At 31.3% G+C, this 25,767-nt stretch overlaps 1 protein-coding gene across 2 annotated transcripts in view; it reads right to left on the reverse strand.

The window, feature by feature from the left end:
* The window catches only part of LOC145259767 (uncharacterized), a 189,898-nt gene that overhangs the window by 62,825 nt on the left and 101,306 nt on the right, over nt 1–25,767 (reverse strand). For both annotated transcript variants that reach the window (XM_080117508.1, XM_080117507.1), the window contains exons 7-11: nt 25,004–25,079; nt 22,430–22,574; nt 18,220–18,360; nt 16,963–17,053; nt 9,531–9,632 (exon numbers count right to left, since the gene is read on the reverse strand). In XM_080117508.1, coding sequence (XP_079973634.1) covers nt 9,531–9,632; nt 16,963–17,053; nt 18,220–18,360; nt 22,430–22,574; nt 25,004–25,079 — 555 coding nt within the window. The remainder of the gene's footprint in view (nt 1–9,530; nt 9,633–16,962; nt 17,054–18,219; nt 18,361–22,429; nt 22,575–25,003; nt 25,080–25,767) is intronic.

Raw genomic sequence — 25,767 nt, forward strand, 5'->3', positions numbered from 1 at the left:
TCGAACCAAAGATTTTAAATTATTGATTAGATGAAAAGTAAAAAAAAGATAAATAAAAATATTTTTAAATGAAAAGGAAAAAAAAAAAAAAAAAAAAAAAACGAAGTTTTAAATGGTGGTCGAAAAAAAAAAACAAACAAACAAAAAAACGAAGTTTTAAATGGTGGTCGAAAAAAAAAAACAAAAAAAAAAAAAACCAAAGTTTTAAATGGTGGTCAAAAAAAAAAGAAAAAAAAAAAAAAAAACAAGTTTTAAATGGTGGTCGAAAAAAAAGGAAAAAAAAAAAAAAAAAAAACAAGTTTTAAATGGTGGTCAAACCAAAGATTTTAAATTACTGATTAGATGAAAATCAACTTCTGAACCGGAAATATTTTTGTTAAAAATTAAAATGACTGCGTTTAAATTCTAAATTTTCGTTTGGTTAATTTGCTTCATGTCATATCAACCTTTTCAGGTCATTGATGCTGAAAGAATGTTTTATATATAAAGCCTTAATTTAATGAATATAATTCAGATCATTTAAATTACCATTTTCGTGTTTCTAAATGTTGGAGATAGGGGTTCGTAATATACATTATTTGGATTGTTCAAACTACTAATCATATCTTGGATGTAATTTTCATAATATTTTGGTTGATATAATTTCTAACCTTCTTTAAGTATATTCATTATGAAACAGAAAGAATACCAAGTCATTTCCACTTTCATATAAATGCACCGATTTCTGAATTTTTTGAGGTGCGGATTAATACATATCTTCTATTTTCTTAATTTCAATTCGATAAATTTTTAGTGATACACTTTGACAACTTTCAATAAATATTCAGATAATGTTTTCTTTCATGTTAATGTATTGTTGCTGATATTAGCTGAGATTTTCAATTTGCTCCTGAAATTGTATTTGTCTGCCCTTATTTTGCGTTCTCCTAACTAAAACCAAAAAATGTTGTCCCATGATAGTATTTTGTCTGATGTAACCTTTGACCTTGTTTAGGTGTATCGCAACAATTGCATTGATGAATCATGGAAAGAATGTTTTTGTTCTTTTTTTCAACAAAGTTGTTAGAATTCAAAATGTGCGTCGTGCTTATGAAACGGAAAAAAGCATCGAATCGTTTCTATTTTTGTATAAATTTGGGTCCATACCAATTTGATATATAATGCTTGTGTCTTTCCGAGATGAGCATTAATAATACATATAATTTTAATTATTTGAACTACTATTCTCATCTTAACAACCAAGATAAGAAAGGTAGTCCAAGCAATCCAAATAATACTATTCTTATCTCCGTTGTGATATTTGTAATGTTTTTTATAATATAACTTCTAACCTTTGTCAGTGCATCACTTCTAGCTAGTGAAACCTTCTAGTTGATCTCTGGAACTTGGATGAGATTTTGAATCGACAAGGATCGATTGCTCTCATTCCAGGACTAAATAGAAGTGTAAATTGACTAACATGGTTAATGTTGTTGTTGTTGTACGGTATTCACTCTATTCAGGTTGAACCAGCTTCCTTGAAAGGAGGAAGTATCAAGGGTGGTCCACACTCGCATACAACGTTTGGTGTATTTTTGTCCAGAAAGCCAGTATCTTCAGACAACCTGATCTGGTAGCACCAGATGCCTTAACAGGTATTACCACTCTGGGCCAAAGTGGAACTGGGAGCAATAGTAACTAAGAGTCAACTCCAAGATTCCCCACATCTCCCAAATTGGCCCTCGCCACTGAACATCTTTTAAAGTCATACCCAGGATTAATGGTTGAGGGAACAAGAACATTCTACCTACGCAGATTAAATAAAAAGTTCAATTCAAAATTCTATACACGTTCCCAAATTTTGAATAGATGCAACTAAAAAACCGTCAGATGTTACACCGGCTGTGCAAATAGTAGTTTGAATTCCCAACCTCTGTGTTACGGCAAATTAGTGTGCCGTAGAATGATTACTGGTGTGTTACAAAAAGATGAAAGCCTAAAGCCATTTAATTTTGTTTAACTAAGACATTTTACTTAACTATGGTGACATCGTCAATTCCAAAAATTGAAAAACTCAAAAATATTGAAGAATTAAGAATAAATGGTTTTATGTTTTTGTTATTATATGAGGAATCATTTTGAGTTAAAATTCATTTAGTATTATGCGTATAAACTTGAGAAAAATATGCATGCAATGTATCAGCATTATGTGAGCAAGCAAAATCAAAACAAGATGGAACAAAATTTGACCATATGTGTGATTTCACTCATTCACATAATGATCACACGTTTCAAGCATGTTTTTTGTTAAGTTTACATGCATAATACCAAATGGATTTTAACTAGAAATGATTCCTTATTTAATCATATTGAATAAAATCAATACAGAATTTTTTGCTTGCATTTTACTTTCAACCTTTATTTTTATTATTTTTGCTGTTTTAACAATAACTGATTTTTTTGTAAACAATTTGTTTTTTTTTTTAAATTTTAAAAATAGCTGTTTTAAGGCATATGAACCCGTTTCAGGTTAATTAATGTTTGATCCAATTATATTGTTAAAGTTATATTTTGAGATGTTCTTGTATCGTTTTATGATATGTCAACTGCTTTCGAGTTTCGGTGAATGTTGAATTGGGTTATTTTCATAGATGATATGCTTTAAATGCTTATTCACGGATTTTGCTTTAAACAGAAACAAACTCTTTTCAATTTATGTTTGCTCTGCGTCTTTCACAGCAATGAAACATGATTGCGTGTAATGATTATGCTGTGATCAGATGGATGCATGGATGCATACGGAAAAAAAAAAAAATAACATCCCATCAATTCTGCTTTATCAAAAAGTGAGTATTGCTAAGGTTACAGATGACTTGCACGTTCGCCGTCTCAGGTGGTTCAGCCACACGTGAGGTGCCACCTCTTATATCAACTTCATAATGCATTTTGATATCCGACACACTAAAGAATATGGTAGAATGAGGATGGCACTAAAGAATATGGTAGAATGAGGATGACACTAAAGAATATGGTAGAATGAAGATGACACTAAAGAATATGGTAGAATGAGGATGGCATAATTTGAGTGCAGAAGTAGTGCTATGACAACATGATGGCATTTCTTTGAAACGGATTGCGTCGATGGCAGGCATGAGACATTACCTGATGTTGTCAACCTGGGAATCCAGGGCATTCGCAGCATTTTAAATACTGAAAACTGGTTGAAGGAGAAGTTTTGGTGCTGGTAGTTAGATATACACAGGTCAAATATGACGGTTCAAAATCAATTAACAGGAAAAAAATTTGATAATGTGTATCATTTCGACTACTGTTCTTAGTGCTATTTTCATGTTTTAGCCGATGCAACTTCCAACCTTCTTTAAATGTATCTTGTTGAACTTGGGAGTCTTTCTGTGGAACTCCGCAATCTGCATAGAATCATTTTTATTCAAATCCATGAGAGTAGCATACTCTTGTTTCATCAGCCATGACTGGGTAGAAATCCCTAGTATTTTGAATGTCGCTCGCACTGAGGATTGAACCTTCAACCTTCAGAAAAGTAACTTACAACTGAATTTTACCAAGTACTTTATCCATTATACTATGACTCCTTGTGACCAAGATGTTGTGAAAATAACACTCAAGATGAGAACAGTAGTTGGAATAATCTAAATTATCAACCCTCATCTCAACAATTCAGAAATAAAACACTTTGATATACTTAAATATCAGGCAAAAGTTGGTATTTATATCAAAAATTAAAAAAATTTCTATCAAAAGTTAAAAAAAAAAATTTATACTAAAAATTAAAAAAAATGTTCTATCAAAAAATTAAAAAAAAATTTATATCAAAATTAAAAAAAAATTGAGCAGAATTTTAATAAAAAATTTAGGTGCTTCTTTAGATACAGTCGACAGATCAAGTTTAAAAAAAAATGTCATTTTAAGAAAAAACAATATTATTTACTTAATTGTTATGCTGAAAATAATATATCCAAAAATTACGAAAAAAAAAAAATCACTGAAAAAAAGCTGTTTATAGATAAAAGTAATTTTTACGGAAAATTGGGTAAAATTGCATTTTTCTTAGAGTAGACGATAGGAGTTTGAAAGCAAGGGACATAACTCCGAATGGAATATTTTAGGTTACTTGTGTCATGGTTGCAATATATGTTGTCCATAACAGTGATTGACTTTTTTTTTTTTTTTACTAAAAACACAATAGCAGTTGTTCTACTCTATGCATTTTCGTAATTTTTGGATATATTACTATTTTCAACATGACAATTAAGTTCATAACATTGTTTTTGCTTAAAAATGATACAATTAAAAAAAAATCGATTTGTCGACAAGCACCAAAATTTAAATCCGTTTTATTTTTGACTTTCCATTGAAACCAATACATTTAATGAATTATCTCCCTTTTTAAGAAGTAAAAAAAAAGAATATGTGAATAGAGAAGCAAGCGGTATTATATGATAAAACTGATTTTTATTTTCAATTAAATGATAATTTTCACCACGGTATCCTTACTCCATGTATAAATTATAAAGATAATTGTTCATAAGGAAAGTTCGTTGTGTTAAAAAAATTAGGTTTTAATTGATAATTTAATAGGTAGATAATATTGTACAAATGAAATCAAACACCTTGGCATGACCGCATTTAATGATTTATCTCCCCTGTCTTCCTTTTAAAGACATACAGTGGGGGTCAAAAGAGTTTGCAGACCTATTTTTTCTCAATTTCTTTATTAATTTTGCTTTATTTTTCATTTTGGACTCTTCCATCATTTGCTGCTTGCCATTCTGGTTCGTTCCATTACTACATTTTACAAAAAAAGCCAGAATTTAAAAATAGTTCGACATTTTCCACTTTTCAGGTGAGCCAAAAGTTTATGCAGGTAATCTTAATTTATTGATAATGGCTAAAGGAAAGATATTGACAGATAGGGAGAAAGGTGAAATTGTTACATTTCTTGCTGCAAAGAAGTCTACATTGGAAATTTCGAAAATTTTGAAACAAGATCATCGAACTGTGAAACGTTTCGTCATTGACGGCAAAGATGGAAGAAAAAAGCATAAAAGTGGCAGACCAAAGGTGACTTCACCACGAGATATTAGAAAAATCAAGAGTTTGCTAGCAAACCCACACAGCACAGGCAAAGCTATTTTCGACCATGCAGGAGTGTCTGGCATCTCTAAAAGGACCCGAAATCGGATTTTGAAACAGATAGCCGACCAGAGAACAGACAAAATGTCCTCCTTTGAGTAATATAAACTGTCAGAAGCGACTAGCATGGGCCACTAAATATTTGAAAACCAATTTTCAAAATGTTCTCTAGACTGACGAGGCCAGAGCAAGCCCCGACAGTTGGGCCAAGGGATGGCTTCTTAAAGGCAATAGCCCACGCTTGCGATTCAGACGTCAACAGGGAGGAGGAGGAGCAGGAGGAGTGATGATTTGGGCTGATATTATTGGAAGTGAGATTGTTGGTCCTTTTCTTGTCCCTGACTGTGTCAAAATTAATTCTGTGAACTACTGCAAGTTTTTGGAAGCAAATTTATTGCCCTGGTTGAATTCACAAAATGATGCTCTCAACCAGAATCTAATTATCCAACAAGACAATGCCCCAAGCCATGCTTCTCGGTTCACAAAAGCTTGGCTTTCAGACAAGGGGATCTCTGGTGAACGTCTGATGGACTGGCCACCTCAGAGCCCGGATTTGAAGAGGAAGGTTTATGAAAACGAGCATCAATTCCATAGTAAAAAAGACATTTGGGAGAGAATCAAGAAGGTATCTTCTGAAATCACACCTCAGCAAGTGCATACATTAACATCCTCTGTTGATAGGAGGCTGATTGATTTAATTAAAAATGGAGGAAAGCGAATAAAGGGTTAAATAGTTTCATAAATTCGTATTGTTCTGTTAATTGCTATTTGAGTAATAACTGTTGTTTTCTTGTAATATGTTATCAATATATGGTACTATAATCATGATGACACAATTTTTCGAATTATATTATGTTTAAAAATGGTATTTATTGCGGATAAACGAGTGCTTACAAACTCTTTTGTCCTATATTCCTTCCTGAAATCATTTAAAGGCCCCCCCCCCCAGAATATGATTATTTGGTTTCCGTTTCTATGAATTTACTCCATATATTTGCATATCAAACAGTGAGTAACATAGTTATTATATTGGAAAATATTGACACATAAATTTATCAATTTATACAATTTGCAAACACTTGATTCTCCACTGTACAATGCATTTATGTCAATGGAAAATCGGAAATATACAACTAATTTATATTTTTTCTTACAATTCTAATCGATAATTTTCCATAATTTTTGGGGTAGATATCTACTTTTGCCTGATAAATATATCAAAAAGTTTTCCTGTTAATTTATTTTGAACCATCATATTTTTTATTTGTGTATTTCTAAATATAAATTTATTTATGATGTTATGTAGCTATCACTTGATGCAGTTTCATATCAAGCCCATGACAGGTACGATCACTCTGAGTGAGAGTAGACCTGGGTGTGTGTCAGTCGGCACTAACTATGTGGGTTTAACCAGCTTCCTCCAAAGGAGGAAGTTTCATGGGAGTATGAAATTCACAAGCGGTCCCCAGTCGCATGTATATCCCCATTAGGGGAGATGATGACATTAGGTTTTTGCAGGGAGGTATTGATGTCCTCCTACATAAAGTGCCTGGAATTCCCAAATTGGTTACCCATTTTAGTAATAACCAGGCTCAACGTTGCTTAACTTCGGTGATCTAACAGGAACTGGTGTGTCAACGTGATTATGCTGTATATAGACCTGGGAGTAATTGCAACTAAATGGCAACTCACTGCCCTCCCAGCTTTCAAAACAGTGACATGGAATGATTACTGGTGTGCCATGAAAAGATAATAGCTACAAAGCCATTTAATTAAATTTTATTTAATAACTAGCCTGGGTGCTGGTGTTGCCTGGGTGTTTGGATGTGTGTCGGGGAAAAAAAAAAAAAAATTAGTAGGCAGGCAGGCTCGAACCCGTACCGCAAAGGAGGAAAAGAATGTGAAAAAAAACAAAAAAATGACATCTTTGCTGTTGCGTCCGTTGCCAAACCGGAAGTGATGAAATGTTTAAATTAAGGCTAGTCAATCAAAAAGAGGGGATGACTTTCAAAAATATTGCCCAAAAAAGCAGGGTAAAGGAATAATTGTTTTTAGCCAATTTTTTGATATTTATCATCCAAAGGGTCAAGCTTCAAAACGATACTCTCAAAAGTTTTAGATAGACATACAAACATACATACCTATATTTAAACAGACAGGTGAGATTTATATTATAGACTAGTGGGGATACCAGATGTTGCCCGGGTGTTTAGAGGTGTGCATGCTGGGCGGGGGGAATCAAAACAAAAGAATAAGCGAAGTAAGAACCCTGTTAAATTATTATATATATTTATATATATATATATATATATATATATATACATATAAAAACAATGTTAAAACTTCTTTAGAACAATCGTTGCCAGGGTGTTTGTGTTGGGGGAGGGGGCTTAAAAAAAAAACAGTTTTGGTAAGTAGTTAGGATCGAACCCGAAACCTTGAGGCAAAGGTGGAAAAGAAAGTGTGCAAAAAACCTGACACGTTACCCGCTTGGCCAACAAAGAGCAACTGAAACACGTTTGAATTTATTTAAGTATTAAAAATAGAATTGACATGTGTCCGCAATAAAAGTTAACTCTGCTACTTTTACTGCGGGACAGCTTTTGGGTTTGTTTACCCAACTTTGGCTGGTTGTTTCCCCAAGATGTTGGGGGAAGGGGGGGCAGCTCCCCATAAAAAGGAGATTATCCAGATTGAATAGCAATTGTCTGATATAAGGAGTTTACCCCCACATTGATCAAAGCTGACTGCTACTGGACGTTCCCCTGGTGCGATTGCCGGGAACAATTCTTAGCTTTGAATTAGTTTCGGTTTTATACGAAAAAGCTGAACGAACACAAGACGGGCTGAAATAGCAAGAATTTTGTAAAAATCGACGTAAATAAATCTAGACGCGACCTGTGTTCCCAAATCGTAGATATTATTATCTAGGATGTATATAAACACTTCTAAGCGATAGAGCTGAATAATTTACACCTGATTTTGTTGCTAAAATGATTCCTAAATATAAAAGTTGAAAGACAAAAATATAAATTTCATGATAATCTAACTTTATGCAGTAGCAGAATAAATTATCTTCCAAATGAATGTATTCTCTCTCTTGTTAGTGGTTTGAACTGTAAAAACAATTTTTAAAGAATCATCATTTATAATTTAAAATTAAGAATTGAACCGATTGTTGGATTGCATAAAACTTCTCTAATATATTCTTATCTAGAACATTGCAAATGTTTTATTATAAAAATGCTTTATGGGTAGAAAAATATTTATTTTTTGTGATAGGTGTGCCGTGAAAATTAAAAAAAAAAGTCAATGTGTTGCTGTTTTGTAAGTTTGCAGAGTTTGAGTTTTATGTAAAGATTGAAACTGAAAGGAATCTTTGCTTCACATTTAAATTCTAAAAATAATTGTATGTAAGGAAAAGTTTGCTTTGCTTAGAAAATATTGTAGATGCAGAAAAAGAAAGGTTCAATTGTGAGGACTTTTTTTTCTGTCAACAAAATGTTGTCACAGGTTGTGCATCGGAATGAAAATTTAAGTTTTAATATCGATTTGTTAACATTATTTAATATCAATTTAACATTTTTAGGCAATTATTTAATATCAATTTGTTAACATATCTGATTCTATCAGAATACAATGAACATATTTTTAGACACTTATTTAATATCAATAAAAGAAAAAAAAAATATTGTTATGTGCAGACACAACGACCTAGAAAGAAAATGGCTAGAGTTCCAAGTTTTATGGAAAAACTGAAAGAAATCCTCACACCACATATAAATTATAAAAATAATTGTTCATAAAGAGAAGTTTGCTTTGCTCGAAAAAATTTAAAAACAAAGGAAAAAAGGAAAAAAAGAAAAAAAAAGAAAGTAAAAAAAATTTTTTCATATTGAACAGCGAAATCCATCTTTTGAACATTTCCATTTCCAACCATCAACTGCGAATAATGGTTCAAGACGCATGGTATATTACAGATTTCACACCTCCAAGAATCGGATAATAACCAACGCTTGGCAATCCTTTGGAAATTGTCAGATAGTATTATGACAAGTTGAAATATTGTTATTTCTTCAGTCCACATGAAATCCTTGTCATAAACATCAGTTACAAGACTTGTTGGACACATTCTAAGAAATCAGCTACCATTTTCTTCCTAGACCACCGTGTCTACACACTACCTAGTTTACCATTTTACCCCGATTAACGTTCTAACAGGATTCCTATCAATGAACATTAACTGAAATGAAGATTTTCGCAGACTATTTGCTAAAATGAAGCCATTTTTTTTATTAGCTTAAGATTATTTAAAGTTTATTTGGGAGAGGATCATAATTGGGAAGTTAATTTTTTGTAAAGACGTTAAACATATTTACTTTAAATATCCGTGCTCGTGTTTCATTGTATTCCTGTAATCTTTCTTCTAAAGATTTAGTTCTCGAACTTCTTGACAGATGAGGTTTCTCCATAGTGTGGGTCTGAAAATATATTTAGATTCTATGAGAAAAGTAGAAACCCTAAGTTGGAAATTTTATTGAAGGAACGGCTAAGATAACCGAGTGATTCAATTCGCTGGTTATGTTCAAATGCAACCTTAAAAATATATGCAAGCATTTGTTGTTTAAAAAAGTCTGACTTTTTTTTTTGTTTAGATTAAAATATTAACAAATTCACAATAAGCATCGACTTTTTTGTATATAAAAAAAAATAATTCATCTTTATTCATAAAAATTATTTTTTGAAGGTTAAGTAAAATTCACTTGAATTTTGAAAAAAGTTAATGTTTCAAGTCTTTTTTATATAAAACTAGAATAGCAACACCATTACTTAACAGTTTTGCACCATTTTAATGCCCCCTTCCAAAGGTGAAAAATCAAGATATGATAGCACTAAACCTTATGTCTAGAATCCTTATTCCAATTTTGATCAAAATCCATTACTATATGAATTATTTGATTATTTTATTTATTTAAATTAATCCCAGGGTAAAATTTTATATTTATAAATATATATCTCTTTATAAAATTACAATCAGGATATAAATATCATAAACCTTATGTCTAGAATCCTCATTCCAATTTTAATAAAAATCCATTACATGATTGTCATTCTAGAAAATGTATTGAAATTTAAGGCTTAAGCTTAAGGGATGTTAAGTTGTAATTCAAGGAATCTTGCTTAATTGATGCTTACTATGCATCAAATTTCATGCAAATCTGAAATATTTTAATTTTAAATCAGGATTGTGCTCATATTACACTTCCAAAACCACTTAAAATACTTCAAAGAAACTGAAATTTGGGGAATGTTAATTAATTGATGTTTAATACTTATTAAAATTTTACAAAAATCAGAATTATCTAAATTCCACCCCTCTCTTTGTCCCCTTTGCTTAAAACTAAATTACCCATCCTTACACATAGCTGTAATGATTTGTTAATTAGTTTAGGAATGAATACTATTTCTATATAAATATGTAAACATACCTCACTTTATATACAGATTAATAGATTTTTTTTAATACAAGATGCAAAATCAAATCTGTTTTAACAGTCATATAAGACAAGTATTGGCCCATGTTTTTAAATTTAAAAAAAAATTGTATTTCTGATCAACTTTAATATTTAATCCTGATCAATTTTTATTTAATCATAAATAGGAGAGGAGCTTTTACCTCCATATTCAGGACAAATTTAATAATATTTTTGATATTCACTAACTGTAAAGATAGAGGGGATAAGACAGAGAAAGAGAGGGAAGGAAGAAACAAAGCTGCCTGTTCGCAGTTTATGTAAATAATAGCGATGTACTTTCCTAATTGCTGAGGTGGCTCAATTGATTAGCAAACTGGATTTACAGAGATTGAGAGTTCAACCCCCTTCTGGGTAATACATATTTTTACTCTGATTTTGTCCCTAAACAAATTTGATTATTTTAAATTACAATATAAAAAAATGTTTTCTGTAATTGCCATAATTTACAGAAATTAGAATCCTGGATGATGCCAGGTAACATAGCTAATGTAGAGTATTTTTTAGTTGTTTGTATTTTTCGTTAATATTTATAAGTTTTGGTTTCGGTTTCTCATTTTGGCTGTTATCACAATGTTTCGTCCGTTTTGTCCTTTGACCTTCAGATCTATCGAAATCAGAAATTATTGTGGGATTTTTAACCAAACCCATGCCTTGTCGTATTATTCGGATTAACTTGTTAAATCCTCTTGCTATCTTTGCTCAGAATTGGAACTACGATAATCAGCAAACCTAATACTCTAGTCGAAGAAGAAGGCCGAAACACAATGTTTGAAATGTGATAAAAACGACCAAAATGAGAAATTGAGTTCGAAAACGATAAATAATGAAATTCCACAACTCAAAAATAGAAAACAATTTTATATTTGATACATTATCTTTTGCAAGAATTAAAGTGAATGTTTACTTACATAACAAAAAATAAAAAAAAATGAAATAAGTTCATTTATCAAATAATAATTATAAATGTTTTAAGAAAATTCCAAACTTCTAAGTAGATAATTCTAATAGGAGAATTAACTTTATTTAATATTAATTTTTATTAAGCATTTAATTTCTTATGTTGTTTACAAAAAAATTAATATTCTGACAAATTACTTATAGTAGAAATAAGTATTTTATAAATTAGAATTCAACATTTTATAAATTATAAATAATTAAATATACAAAAAAATTTAATGATTTATGTTTAGCGGTATATAATAAAAATATTAACTTTTAAATAATTGTCTGAAAAAATAAAAAAATAAATAAAATAAAAAATAAATGAAATTAAAAAAAAATAAAATAAAATAAAAGTATCAAGAAAAGCCTGCACCTACAATGATGATATTTATTGAAATGAAGCCGAGTTTGATGTTTTTCAAAGTGAAAAATATTTGTCATTGGCAACAAAATTTAAAGATGAAAAAAAAAAAAAATAAATAAAAATAAAAAATAAAGACAAAGAAAAGAGACAAATAAAAATAAAATAACACAAAATATGTTAAGACAGACATTATTTGTGTAAAATAAACTCATAAAATAAATTTTTTCGAAAAAAAAATGTACAAAAAAAATAAATAAAAGAAACAAACAAATGTGAAAAGATTTAATGAACTTCAGTAGAAAGTTATAGTATAAAAGAGTCCCTATTAATTGAGCGCATTTAATAATAGGAGACAAAAACGTATTAAAGGTTCATCATTAGCTTTGCAAGTTTTTTTTTTTTTTTTTATCAAACACTGACAATAACTTCCAACACTATCCAATAATAAATAAATAAACTCATATACAAATATGTAAGTAAATAAGAAGGCTGTTAGCAATGCAGAATATCGGGATGTTGTAGTGATGTATGAACAAAAGCAAATAAAGATCTTATTAAGATCGTTGCACAGGGTGGAACGATAAAATTACCTCCTAGAAAAGATGACATGATTCCATTTCCGTTTGCTGAAAAACGGTTTTCTTTTTTTGTCGCAGACCATCTACTAGTTGGCCAGTTGTGTACAAATACAAAAGCGATAGAAGCCTTTTATCATGTCTGAAAGTGACACAATGTTCAACAAGCAATATCAGCTGTACAACTCATGCTCTCTGATGATTAAAGTTATGGCAACAGGACCACTGCCAGCTCCCTCAAAATGCAAATACGGATGATTCAACGCTTGAGGGCACAGCTCAACAAATGTTCTGACAATGGTCATGGTCTTTATTGTGGTTTTAAGTGAGGGCCACATCATGCCACCTCACATATTCAAAGCCGGCTTGAAAGTCAACAATAAAGTGTACCTGGATGTGCTGAAGAGTGTGGTGGTGTGGTGATCCCCTGATGCAATCAGGTGGCCGCTGGCAGACCCTGGGTGTGGCAGCAGGACTCGGCATTGGCCCACAAGTCCAAAGAGACCTAAGCTTGGCTTCAGAAGGAGTGCTATGACTTTGTACCCTTCTCTCACTGCCCTCCCCACTTAAATCCACTGGATTACTTTGTTTGATCATACATTGAGAACATCACCAACATGACCTCCCACAACACCAAAGCCAGCCTGATTGCTGTCATCTGCCGAGTATTCACCTAGTTCACACTGGCGCTTGTGTAAAATGCATGCTTCCAGTTCCGGATCCACATCAAAGCAGTGATTGAGGCTGAAGGCGGCTACATTGAATAGATGTCAGCTCTACTACATAATCAAGTTACGTGAATTGATTTTTTTAATAAAAGTTTTAAAATAAACTGCATTGTTGTTTTCTTTAGGATGACAATTTATCGCTCCATCTGTATATCTATTTAATTTTGCAAAAAAAATCAGTAAATATGAACTTACTGTTTAATATAACCAATGTCACTTCAACACCCCGGTGTTCTACATTGCTAACAGCCTTCTTAAGCATGTACATATTTATTTACCAGCAATGCTTCAAACAAATTACCTTTCCCTTTTAAGCTTATATCCATTATATTTTGGAATTTTAAGATGAGGATTGATAATTTGTATTCTTTGAACTAATTCTCACTTTGATTTTTATTTTACGTCGAACTGGAGAATCTTTACGTCAAACCTAAACAGAATTTCAAACGGAACTCTTTAATTTGTGAAGGTAAATTGTCAGTGATATGTTAATTATATAATTCTGTGCTTATACAGTACTAGCACTACTTTTTCATAAATCTGTTTGGATACAAACATTTCACTGGAATAAAATGGGGAGTGGAGAGAAAAAAAAAAAAAAAAAAAAAAAGATAAAAAATTGGTTAGTAAGACCCTCCCAACCCTTTCTAATAATAGATCAGTCACCAGTTTCTGGTTTGTCCACAACCGAAATGACTCTAAATGGGAGTGGGATCTAAGTAGTAGTAAATAAAGAAAATGATGTGATGGAGTTTGGTGAATGGATAATGTCTTTCCAAGATAAATACAATTTGGGGGAGGCCGAGGACAAAAAATTGAATGTGAAGAGGAGGCACATCTTAGAGGGTTTCTACTACCAGAGTAAAATAACTCATTTCCTTGACTAAGAGGCTAGACTTACCCGAAAGGATGGTGGTCTAACAGGATCAGGAACCACGTGCACCATGCTCAAACAAAGACCACCTACTCATACTTTATTTCTTTTCATACACACAAACTGCTTGTATTCATCTTTTTTTCTAAATACAGAGGAATATAATCTTTTTCTATCTCATCTGATTTTGACCTTCAGCTGGTGCTTGAAGAATACAATCAGATCCTAAACAGCAAAAGATTCAACCCCTTGGGTTTCTCTTAGATGCAACATACTTTAATTTTCATAAGTTTACAAATTCAATAAAACCAATATATTTTCTTAAACAATTCATATTTTTATTTTTTTCAGCTTTTGTGCTCTTTGCCATCAGATGTAAATGTTCGTATTAGATGATAGAAACAAAACAGAAAATGTTGATTCTTGTCCAAAATTCCCCTCATTAAAAGACAATCTATGATGTACGTACCAATGACAAAACAAAAATATCATATTCCAAAAATTATGTCAAGTGGTCATGTAGTTTTATTTTTATAAAAATAATTTTTAAGCTATTAATGGGCATTTGTAGGCATTACAACATAAATTTTATAAGTTTGAATTACTTTTAAGTTATATCCCTTGTTTTGTTCTTTTTTTAGATTGTTTTCTCGGTGGCAGCCATGACAGTTGTTCTTTGGTTACTCATAAAATTTTATATCACACAAACATGATTCTCCTTTATATATATTATTTGAGGAATGAGTTGGCATAAAAGTATTTCCTTGATAAAAAAAATTGAGTTACTTCCCTTTAAAAGCCTCTCCCCATATGTATACTAGTTTAGGTTCAAAGAATAAATATTTTTTTCTAAATTTTAGACATTATTCATCACGAATCGATCAAGAATATACCAACTTTGTTTCGTAGTTTTTGCTTTTTAGCTGAATGCACACACACACACACACACAGATAAATTGCTTTTTATATAATAGACTAGCAGTAACAAATTTTGATTAAGTCAAAAAATTCAGCATTCAAAGTTAAGATGCCTAAAGTGGACTCGGTCTACCTAAATATGGAACGGAAGGCACTAAACATGAAACAAAATACAAAATCATATGAAAATAATTTATTTCAAAAAATTATTTAAGTTAACGTTTGTTGTGTTATCGTGAAACAATTAAAAACAAACTTTCATTTTTTATATTTCTATAAATAGTTTTTCTTTTTAACACTTGTGTTAGCTACTTTGTTTTCTGATACACCAGCCTGGGTGCTAGCATTGCCCAGGTGTGTCGAGGTGTGTGGTAGGGGTGTTGGTTGAGAGAGAGAAAAAAAAAAAAAAAAAAGGTAGGAATGACCCATAATGCGCTGGAAGAAAAACAGGTGAAAAAAAAAAAGCTAACGGTCTTATCGATGCACCCACCACGATTGTGATGTCACGGGTGGTTGAAATAATGTCTTTTATGAGACTTTGTTGACGCAGGGTTTGAATGACTAACAAAAATGTCAATGAAAAAAGTGACCCCTCCTTGTAAAAAATGCCCCACTTGACAGTGAAAGAATTAACGTTTTTGGCCAATTTTTTTATATTTGTCGGCCAACACATTGAGCTTTAAAATGATACCAATTTTGTTATGGTCTGACGTGTCTGTTGAAAGTTTTTGGCGGACATACAAACACACACACACATTTTGCCTTTTATATAATAGATTAATTGAGGTTCAATACAACAGTAGGCAGCTCGAGTGGAGAGAGGTATTAAAAAAAAAGTAGAAGTAGTAGGTGGGCGGACTTGAACCCTTAATGCGAAGGAGAAAATAGAGCTTAAAAAAACCTAACATTTTAGCTGATGCGTCCATTGGAATTAAGGCTAATATATCAAATAGAAACGATGACTTGCGAAAATGTTAACGAAAAAAGCCCCCCCCCCCCACTCCTTGTAGAAAACTACTCAGTTCAGGCTGAAAGAATTAATGTTTTTGGCCAATTTTTCGATATTTGTTGCCAGAGACGTTGAGCTTCAAAATGATACGGATCTCGTCAGGATCCGTCGCGTCTGGCGAAAGTTTTTGGCAGACATACACATTAAATATTAGATTATTTTTGACAAAAAAAATGTAATAAAATCTATGAAAATTTAAAATTTCCATATGAATATATTTTAAATATTTAGAAAATTATTTATAGAAATGTAAACTATGAAAGTTTAAATTACGTTTTTGAAATAAAATATTAAAAAAATATTCACAGAAATGTAAAAGTTTATTTTTTGTTCTATTATTTCTTGATAAAACAAGAAATATATCCATATGGTTTCGTATTTCGTTTCAAGCTTAGTGACTTCTGTTCCATATTTAGGTAAACCGAGTCCATTTCCAGTGTCTTAATGTTGAAAACTGAATTTTTGGACTTAACCCAAATTTCTATTAACACTTCTATCTCTATACTTTTTCATTTCTCTTTATCCATATCTCCTCTTTTCCAGTTTTACTTCTCCTTCTCCCCAAACCCCCTCTTTCTCCTCTCCCCAAACCCCCTCTTTCTCCTCTGCCCAGCTCATTCCTCTCTAGCTGTGCACACACACAACTTTACTTTATATAATAGATTCCTTTGAAAATGAGTCAACATTTTCTTTCCAAATTAGTACATAACACTGAAAAAAAAAAAAAAAAAAAAAAAATAGTGGGGAGCATAATTTTTTAATCTGTATTTTTTATAAGCGAAAAAAATAAAAAAGAATATTTGTTGCAAATGATGTTTTCATAAACTTTCAAATTGAATAAAAACAAAGAAAATATTTTTTTACTTCTTCCAAACTGCCATTCCTCTTCAGGATTTGCTTTTTCCCAACTTGAGTATCGACATCTTGTATATGATCATGAAAACTAAATTCTGGCCTACAAAACAAGGAAAAGAAAAATTATTTATAGGCTTACAAAAATAATTTTTTTTTTTTTTCTTTGAAAAAAAAAAAAAAAACAAAAAAAATAAAAATAAACTGCAGAAAAAAATAACAAAAAGAAAACAAAAAGCAAAACAAACAAAAAGGCAACAGAAAAACAAAAAAATGAACAAAAACAAGCAAAACAAAACTAACAAAACAAAAAACTAACAAAACAAAAAAAAAAAACACAAAAACAAGCTAAAAAACAAAACAGTCAAAATCATGTAAGTTAAAAAATAATTTGAAATGGAGAATTAAATTTTTAAGAAAAAACTTACTTTATTAAAAACTAAACAAAAATTCCATGAGCAAAGTTTCCTTCCTAGAACTGCCTGTCTGTAGAACACAATACAGCATGGCTGCTTCCTAGTTGACTACAACATGATTGTTTTCAAGTCCAATGTAAACAAGTTCTATTGAGTCGTTCTTTTAAATAATCAAATCCTACTCAATTTCTACCATCACCAATCATCAGAATAAATATATATTTTTTTTTTTTTTTTTAACTTGGGAGGCACCACTTATCAAGGCCCAACGGCCACTCGACGATAAGGGTTAATGAATGTAAGGTGGTAGTGTAGTAATGGTTAATGGTGTAAATTGGGTAGAATTTAATTATTTATGAAGACAGCTCAACAAGAACTTGTTTACAACAGATCTACTATGTTGTATTCAACAGAGAAGCAAGCCAGCGGAACAGTGTTCCACAGATGGACAGTTTTGGAAAAGAAGCTTTGTTCATGGAATCTGCATTCAGATTTAGGCACCGATAGAGAGTGGTGGAAATTGTATATAGTGGTAGTAGCTGGTCAAGTGTTTTTTTTTTTTGTGAAAGTTTGGCAAGGGGGTGGGGGGGGGCATAGATTGGAGTTCAGTCAAGCACTTGCCATGAAAATAACGATAGAGCAGAGACAGGCTCGCAAGGTCTCTTCTGTGGGAAAGAGGTTGCAGGGAAGAGAAAAAGGCATCATTTACTAGGTTTCGAAACTGGTTTTGAACTCTATCAAAGCTAGATAATGCGTGCCGAGCAGCTCCTGCCCAGTATTCCATTTTAGGGCGTACCTGGCTTTTACACAGATAGAATGTTTATATTATAAAAGAAAAAAAGATGCAACTTACAATCTTGTGCTGGATGTCTTATTAACTATGACACATCTTCCAGTCTGATCGATGTTATGATCCAAACCAAAATAGGCTGCCACCCGATGGACAAGCATTCGATCGTATGAAGACATTGGCGGAAACTTTAAGAAAAGATGTCTGAAACAAAATTGTGAAAAACAAATTTAAGAAAATGTTTGCATTCAGATCACTTAAGGAGATGAGCGAGATATTTGTACACATTACATTTAAACTCCTGCATTTTTGTTTGCATTCAGATCACTTCAACTTTTATGAAAATTGTGGATATTTTTATGTGGCGTTAACTAAATATACACACACACACATATATATATATATATATATATATATATATACACACACACACACACACACACATACACAAGGTTAACTAAAAGAAAATGTTTGTCGAAGCGTAAGAGACAAACTTCAAAGCTGTGTAAATCAAGAAGGAAAACAGTTGGAGCAGTTGCGTTGATGAATAACATTTAATTTTCATTCATATTGTTGTCTTATTACATATTGTTGTATGTGTACGTGATTTGTATATAATTTTTATTTTTTACTGTCCACCTACTTTTGGCTCACCCTGTATATTTAACAAATTGTATTTATCCGGTGTTACCTGGGAGTCTTTTTCTTTTCATTTTTGTTCCACTTTTATTTATTTTTTTCTTAACATTTGTTCACTCCAAATAAAGCATACCATCATCTGGACGTAAGGGGCTACTAATTGGGACCATATTTACAAGGGACCATATCAGGAGATGAGCGATATTTGTTCACATTACATTTAAACTTCTGCATATCAGTACAGTCAGAGAAACAGTGAGGCAATTCCAAAATCTAGTAGTCCAAGAGAAGAAGCTATTAGTGTAAAAGTCTTTCCGGTGTCTAGGGACTTGAACAGTGAAGGGGTGAGATTTTGTTGCTTATTGGGGATATGTATTTGGAGGGGGTGGGTACAAGTGCAATGAGTTCATCAGAGCACATTCCATTAAAATACATATAAAACAGACACAAGGCTGCAATATTTCGACGATGAGACAGGAGTTGGAGTTGTTCACCCCAAATAAGGCACATTGTCATTTGAATGCAAGAAGCTGCCATTGATGACTGAATAACACAATCTTGCAATGAGGCTCACAAAATATTATCTGAAAAATCTATTTGCCATTGAGCGGACAATTTTCTTCCAATATTTTCATTAAAAAAATGACAGAGGAGAATCAAAGTACCATTATTAGTGCTACAACTATGTTAAAAAGGTGTCGGTCAAAACACAACACTCAGTGATTGTTTAAAATTACCCCTGTATTAAAAAAAGTAAATAAAATTACCCCTGTATTAAAAAAAGTAAATAAAATTACCCCTGCATTAAAAAAAGTAAATAAAATTACCCCTGCATTAAAAAAAGTAAATAAAATTACCCCTGTATTAAAAAAAGTAAATAAAATTACCCCTGTATTAAAAAAAGTAAATAAAATTACCCCTGTATTAAAAAAAGTAAATAAAATTACCCCTGTATTAAAAAAAGTAAATAAAATTACCCCTGCATTAAAAAAAGTAAATAAAATTACCCCTGTATTAAAAAAAGTAAATAAAATTACCCCTGTATTAAAAAAAAGTAAATAAAATTACCCCTGTATTAAAAAAAGTAAATAAAATTACCCCTGCATTAAAAAAAGTAAATAAAATTACCCCTGTATTAAAAAAAGTAAATAAAATTACCCCTGTATTAAAAAAAGTAAATAAAATTACCCCTGTATTAAAAAAGTAAATAAAATTACCCCTGTATTAAAAAAAGTAAATAAAATTACCCCTGTATTAAAAAAAGTAAATAAAATTACCCCTGTATTAAAAAAAAGTAAATAAAATTACCCCTGTATTAAAAAAAGTAAATAAAATTACCCCTGTATTAAAAAAAGTAAATAAAATTACCCCTGTATTAAAAAAAGTAAATAAAATTACCCCTGTATTAAAAAAAGTAAATAAAATTACCCCTGCATTAAAAAAAAGTAAATAAAAAAATATTTATGATGAACATACCCATGATGGAAAAAAAAAAAAGATTGGAAATCATGTAAATTGACAGAGTAATTTTATTTTTTTTTTTTATAAAGAAAATCATCTTGAAATAATTTCTTGCAATTAATAGGAAATTACATGGCTGATCTTGCAAGTTTGAATTATTGAGTTATCTCCCTTTATTTCTTCACCATGGCTATGCAAGAGTCTTTTTTGCTTACTCCTAAAATTTTACTTTCTTAATCTATATATCTAGAAAAGTGAAATTGTGTATGTGTGTGTACATTTCCCTACCAAACTACTGTCAATTTTCAGGCTACAGACTTGAGATTTGACATAAGGGGTATTCAGATTTGAGAAAATCTTTTTAATTAGTTTTCAGCAAGAAATTTGGCTGTCAAGGAGTCAAAGTTCAGCAATTTGATCTTTGAAAACTCTACCAAACTCCTCCGGCAATTTTGGGCCTAAACACTTGAAATTTTAGATGTAGGTTACTTGGACATGGATCCAACTTTTTAATTTGATTTAAGCCAAAAACAAATGTTAAGAGGTCAAAATTGGGGTCAAAGTTTTAAAAAAATTGACCTCTGCAGTCTCTACCAAATTACTCAGCCAATTTCTGGTCTAAACATTTGAAATTTTACATGAGTGTATTCAAACATAGGGCAAGCTTTTTAATCTGTTTTTGACCCAAAATTTGGCTGCCAAGGGGGTCAAAGTTTAAACGTATACCTTTGCAGTCTCTAGCAAACTATTCAGCCAATTTTTGGTCTAAACATTTGAAATTTTACATAAAGCATATTCAGACATGCAGAAGCTTTGTAATCAGTTTTTGGGTGAAAATTTGGCTGCCAAGCAATCACAGTTGAAAGAGTTGACCTTTGCGGACTCTACCAAACTCCTCTGCCAATTTTGGATCTAAACACTTGAAATTTTAGATGTAGGTTACCTGGACATGAGTCAAACTTTTTAGTATATATGTGCACATAAAGTTATGAACAGTACAAAGGACCCGAGCAAAGCTGGGCTGAACTGCTAGTTAAAATAAAACTACTTGATTAATTCATGTGATGTTTTTTTAATATATTTTTGTTTCGTCATGAGTGTACATCATACAGATTTTAAAAAATGTTGGTTCTTTAAGCCTTTTTTTATGGTTGAACTAATTCGTTCAGTCATAAATAAATGAATATAATGGCATAAATAAAGTGAGAATTGATTCAAACACGCCTCGTACGTATTAGTTTGCATTCAGATCACTTAAGGAGATCTTGGTAGATGTCAGATTCCTCCAGATGGCAACTGTCCATTGCTTACATTCAGTATGCTGCTATCTGTCTCAGAGAGTGAAGGATTTCGATTTTCAAGCACTATGGATAATAATCAAGGTAAGTTTATGAAATGCAAAAAATCTCAGTGGTAGTTTAATTATTAAACTTTTTTTCCAGTTTGAAGACAATCATAGTATCATTACCCTTTAAACTAATTAAAAATAACAATAAAATATTTTTTAATCATCTACATCATGATTCAGGTCATAAAGAGTTAATATAGGAAAAATTCTGGATACGAGTCAATTCTCATTGAAAACATCCGTTCATTACTGAGAAGACAACTATTTTCATCCATTATCATGACTGAATCTGCAATCATTTAAACTTCATCCTGCATCGATTTTTTTTTTGTCACTAAATGTATATTTTCATACATACTGTTATTCTGAATCGTTTGCAATGCATTAAAAATAAATCGCAAGTTTGTTGTCAAAAAAACAAACAAAAAAGCAAACTCTCACTGCCAAAATTTAATAATTATAAGAAGAAAATTAATGTAAAAATATAATTTTATAAAATATAAATTTGTTCGCAATACACTTGCAAATTGTTTAAAACTTCTATCCAGTCATGGCTGATGGAATGTTTCCTCTGAATTAAATAAAGGGTTCAGTTCAAAATTACAGACAGATTCACAAATTCAACAACATACACCTTTAGAATGTCACAGTTTACATAATCCAAAACATAAAAACACTCAATATGCAAACATTAATAATCCATCATTTTTATCACTTATTTGATTGTGGTCAGCTTTTGGCCATTTTATTTAACAAAAAAATTACTCCCTTATCCCACAAAAAAACAAAAACAAAAAACGAAAAGCAATGTATATAGATACTCACTCAGGTTCCTTGACAAATTTTATCAAATCAGTTTCTAATTTAAGTAATATTTTTCTATCTTTTGGCGTTTTGTTTAAAGTTTTCTTAATAAAATCTTCAAGATCAATTCCAGTTGAATCCGTATATGGTATATCAACACTGGAATCTGAAATTAAAAAAAAAATTTTTTTTTTTAAATCAAAGATTCTTTCTGCATGAAAAATTTCTGAGAAGTTAGACATATTGGATGATAAATTAGCAAGATGAAAAAATTTTGTTGCTCACTCATAGTTCTTTCAATAAACAAATAAATGCTGCTAAGAAATCGATAATATTGTGCCATTTATTACTTAACAGTGACATTAAAACGATTTCAAATTCACAAAAAAAAAAAAAATATATTTGGAGCTTAATTAGAATTAAACCTATTTAAAATAAAAAAATACATTACAGAAAAACCTTTATGATGTACATACCTGCCACAGAATGAAGATGTCATATTCCAAAAATCATGTAAATTGATCAAATATTTATTTATTTTTTTTTACATAAAATCTTTTTGATTTTTAGCAATTTTAATTGGAAATTGTAGCCATTACAAACCTGAATTTGATCTTGATAGTTCGAATTAAGTTGTCTCCCTCTTATTTATAAAACATGGCAAATCAAAAAATAACAGATTATTTGTCCAAAACATGGTGAGACAACAACTCTGGGGATACAGTTACAAAACTCTGCATTCCTATCCCGTCGCGGTTAAGCTCCTGAAGAAGGCCAAAATATGAGTTAGCCAAAACGTGGTGAAGCAACAACAATAACTATGAAGATGAGGATAACAGTCCGCAAAAGAATGAATACATAATATCTCACTTACTACATTTTATTTTTTTAATTAAAAAAAAAAAAAAAAAAAAAAAAAAAAAAAAAACATTACTAGATTTTTTTTTTTTTTTAAATTTTTTTATTACATTTTCACCCCAAACAAGGAAAATTGCCACTTTGGTGTAGGGGGCTATTATCAGGGGCAACAACTACTGGGGTACTATGTAGGGATTTGGGCAGCAAGGTGTCGGTTCACGTTACACTTGAACTTCTGCACGTCAGTACTGTTGGGGAAGCAGGGACCTGGAATGGAATTCCAGAGTCTAGCGGTTCTGGGGAAGAAACTATTGGAGTAAAAAGATCTTTTACATCTAGGGATCTCTACAGTGTGGGGGTGGGATTTGGTAGCCTGTCGGGTTTGTCGAGGGTGCTCACGTCGTGGGGGCACAAGTGATTGCAGTTCGTCAGAGCATTCGCCACTAAAATACTTGTAGAAAAGGCAGAGGGATGCAACATTTTGTCGATGGGACAGAGGCTGAAGCTTAGATGCCAGTTCAGGGCCTATCAGGTTTGCGACTCTCTTTTGAACCTTGTCAAGGAGCGATAGACTAGTAGCAGATGCACCAGCCCAGATGTGGCAGCAATACTCTATACATGGGCGAATAGTGGCCTTATAGAGGTACAGGATACTTTACATGATTTTTAGAATATGACAGCTTTGTTCCATGACGGGTTAGGGTTAATTTTAAAAGATTTTTCAGTAATTTTATTTGAAAATAGGCTTAATTCTAAATAAGTACCCAACAATTTTCTAATATACTGATCATATGATTGATGTCATGAGGTTACTTAATTTGCATATTGCTTTGCAAAAAGGACATCTCATGAATTTACTACTAGTTTTTTTATTTTCACTCTTAATGACTGTTTTGATATTTAATATGAGCTATGGTTTTATTTACAGGTATGCAGAATAGAAACCGCATTATTGTCTGCATAATCCAAGTAGGTTATGTAAAAGACTGGAAGGTGCCAAAATGTTTAGTCAATGAAATCGTAACAGCTGACAATTGGCAAATGATATCTTTTGTTTATTAAATTGTTAGGTGAAATTACAGAATAGTTAACTTCCACTTCTCATGTTAAGAATTCTAAATAATATTTTAGCATAGTCCTTAAATTGCACAAGTATCTTTTTTTTCATTGATATTAAGATATGATGACTGTTTTTTAATTGTAATTTTTTTTTCTTAATTTTGAATTGTTTGCTAGTGTTTTAAATACAGGGCATCATTTTCAGTAAAAAAAAAAAAATTCATTGAGCACCTTCAGGTGGTTTATGTAACCTGCCCAGAATATGTGGACGGTAACATGGTATCTACTCTTGCACAAGTACATATTTATGTATTTTTTTTTATACCATGGATAAAGTCTTAGTTTTTTTCATTTTCTGATTAATTTACTTCTGTAGGCTGAGAACGACTGACAAGATTTTCAACAAGTTGTGATCTAGTTATAATTTACTTCTGGGGGATGGGTGCAATCCAGTTATAAATTCTCACTTTGTTTCTTTGTGAATTTTTCCATAATGGGAACTTGATCAAAATTTTTGCTTTGTGCTAACATACAACCCACATCTGATGAAGAAAGGACACGTTAATTGAAATATGTATTCAATAAAATAGTTACTGTCTTTAGCAGAAAAACACTTAAATCGTTTACATTTGTGTAAAAAAAATTAAAATTTAAAGAATTAAAAGAAATGAAACTGACCTCTCGAAGAACTCAACGAGGTACCAGCCTCGGAGCTTTGAGAACCTTCTTCTTCTAGCCTATTCCTGTTACTCGGCTGCAATTAAAAGAAAATCAAAAATAATTTTTTTCCAAAATTGTTCAGCTGGAAAAAGGTTAAGTATACCTGTGAAAAGTAAGAATTTTGGTAAATTTTGATAAGAAACAAAAACAAAAAAATCTTATTTGTTTGTCTATTCATAGGATGTGAAAACTTTGGAAGAATGATTTTTCTATATGCTGATGAGATTGCCCAGTTGTGCTAAATTATAATTAATGAACTACTATATACTCATATGCCAACATTGGACTGAAACAATTGCACACAAGTTGTTACCAATAAAAGCCTAACATTTTGAAAATAAGCAACAATATGAATCTGTTTTTCATAAAGTGGTAATTTTAAGAAATATGTATAGCTCTAGTATTGCACTATCAAGCTATCTAAATGAAAACTTTGTGTTATTTATATGCAAATGTTACACCAAGTGTAACAGAATGTGGACACGCGTATGTAAATGTATTCAAAATGATGTCACCAGTATGGAAAAAGAAAGACTATAAAAATAAAGACGAGGAGGATGTTCGAGATCAGGTTTTATTCGGGAAAATACCCGGAAATAAATGTTGTTGTTACAAAAGAAAAGGAGTCAAGTTATTAATTGTTTATGTTCCTTGTGACGACTGTCTACAACGTGTTGGGTCTACATGTGTAATGTTACACAAGTAGTATAAATTGCATATAG

Source organism: Euprymna scolopes, chromosome 35, assembly GCF_053919585.1.
Source record: "Euprymna scolopes isolate OS-2025 chromosome 35, ASM5391958v1, whole genome shotgun sequence".
NCBI classification, from domain to species: Eukaryota; Metazoa; Mollusca; class Cephalopoda; order Sepiida; family Sepiolidae; genus Euprymna; species Euprymna scolopes.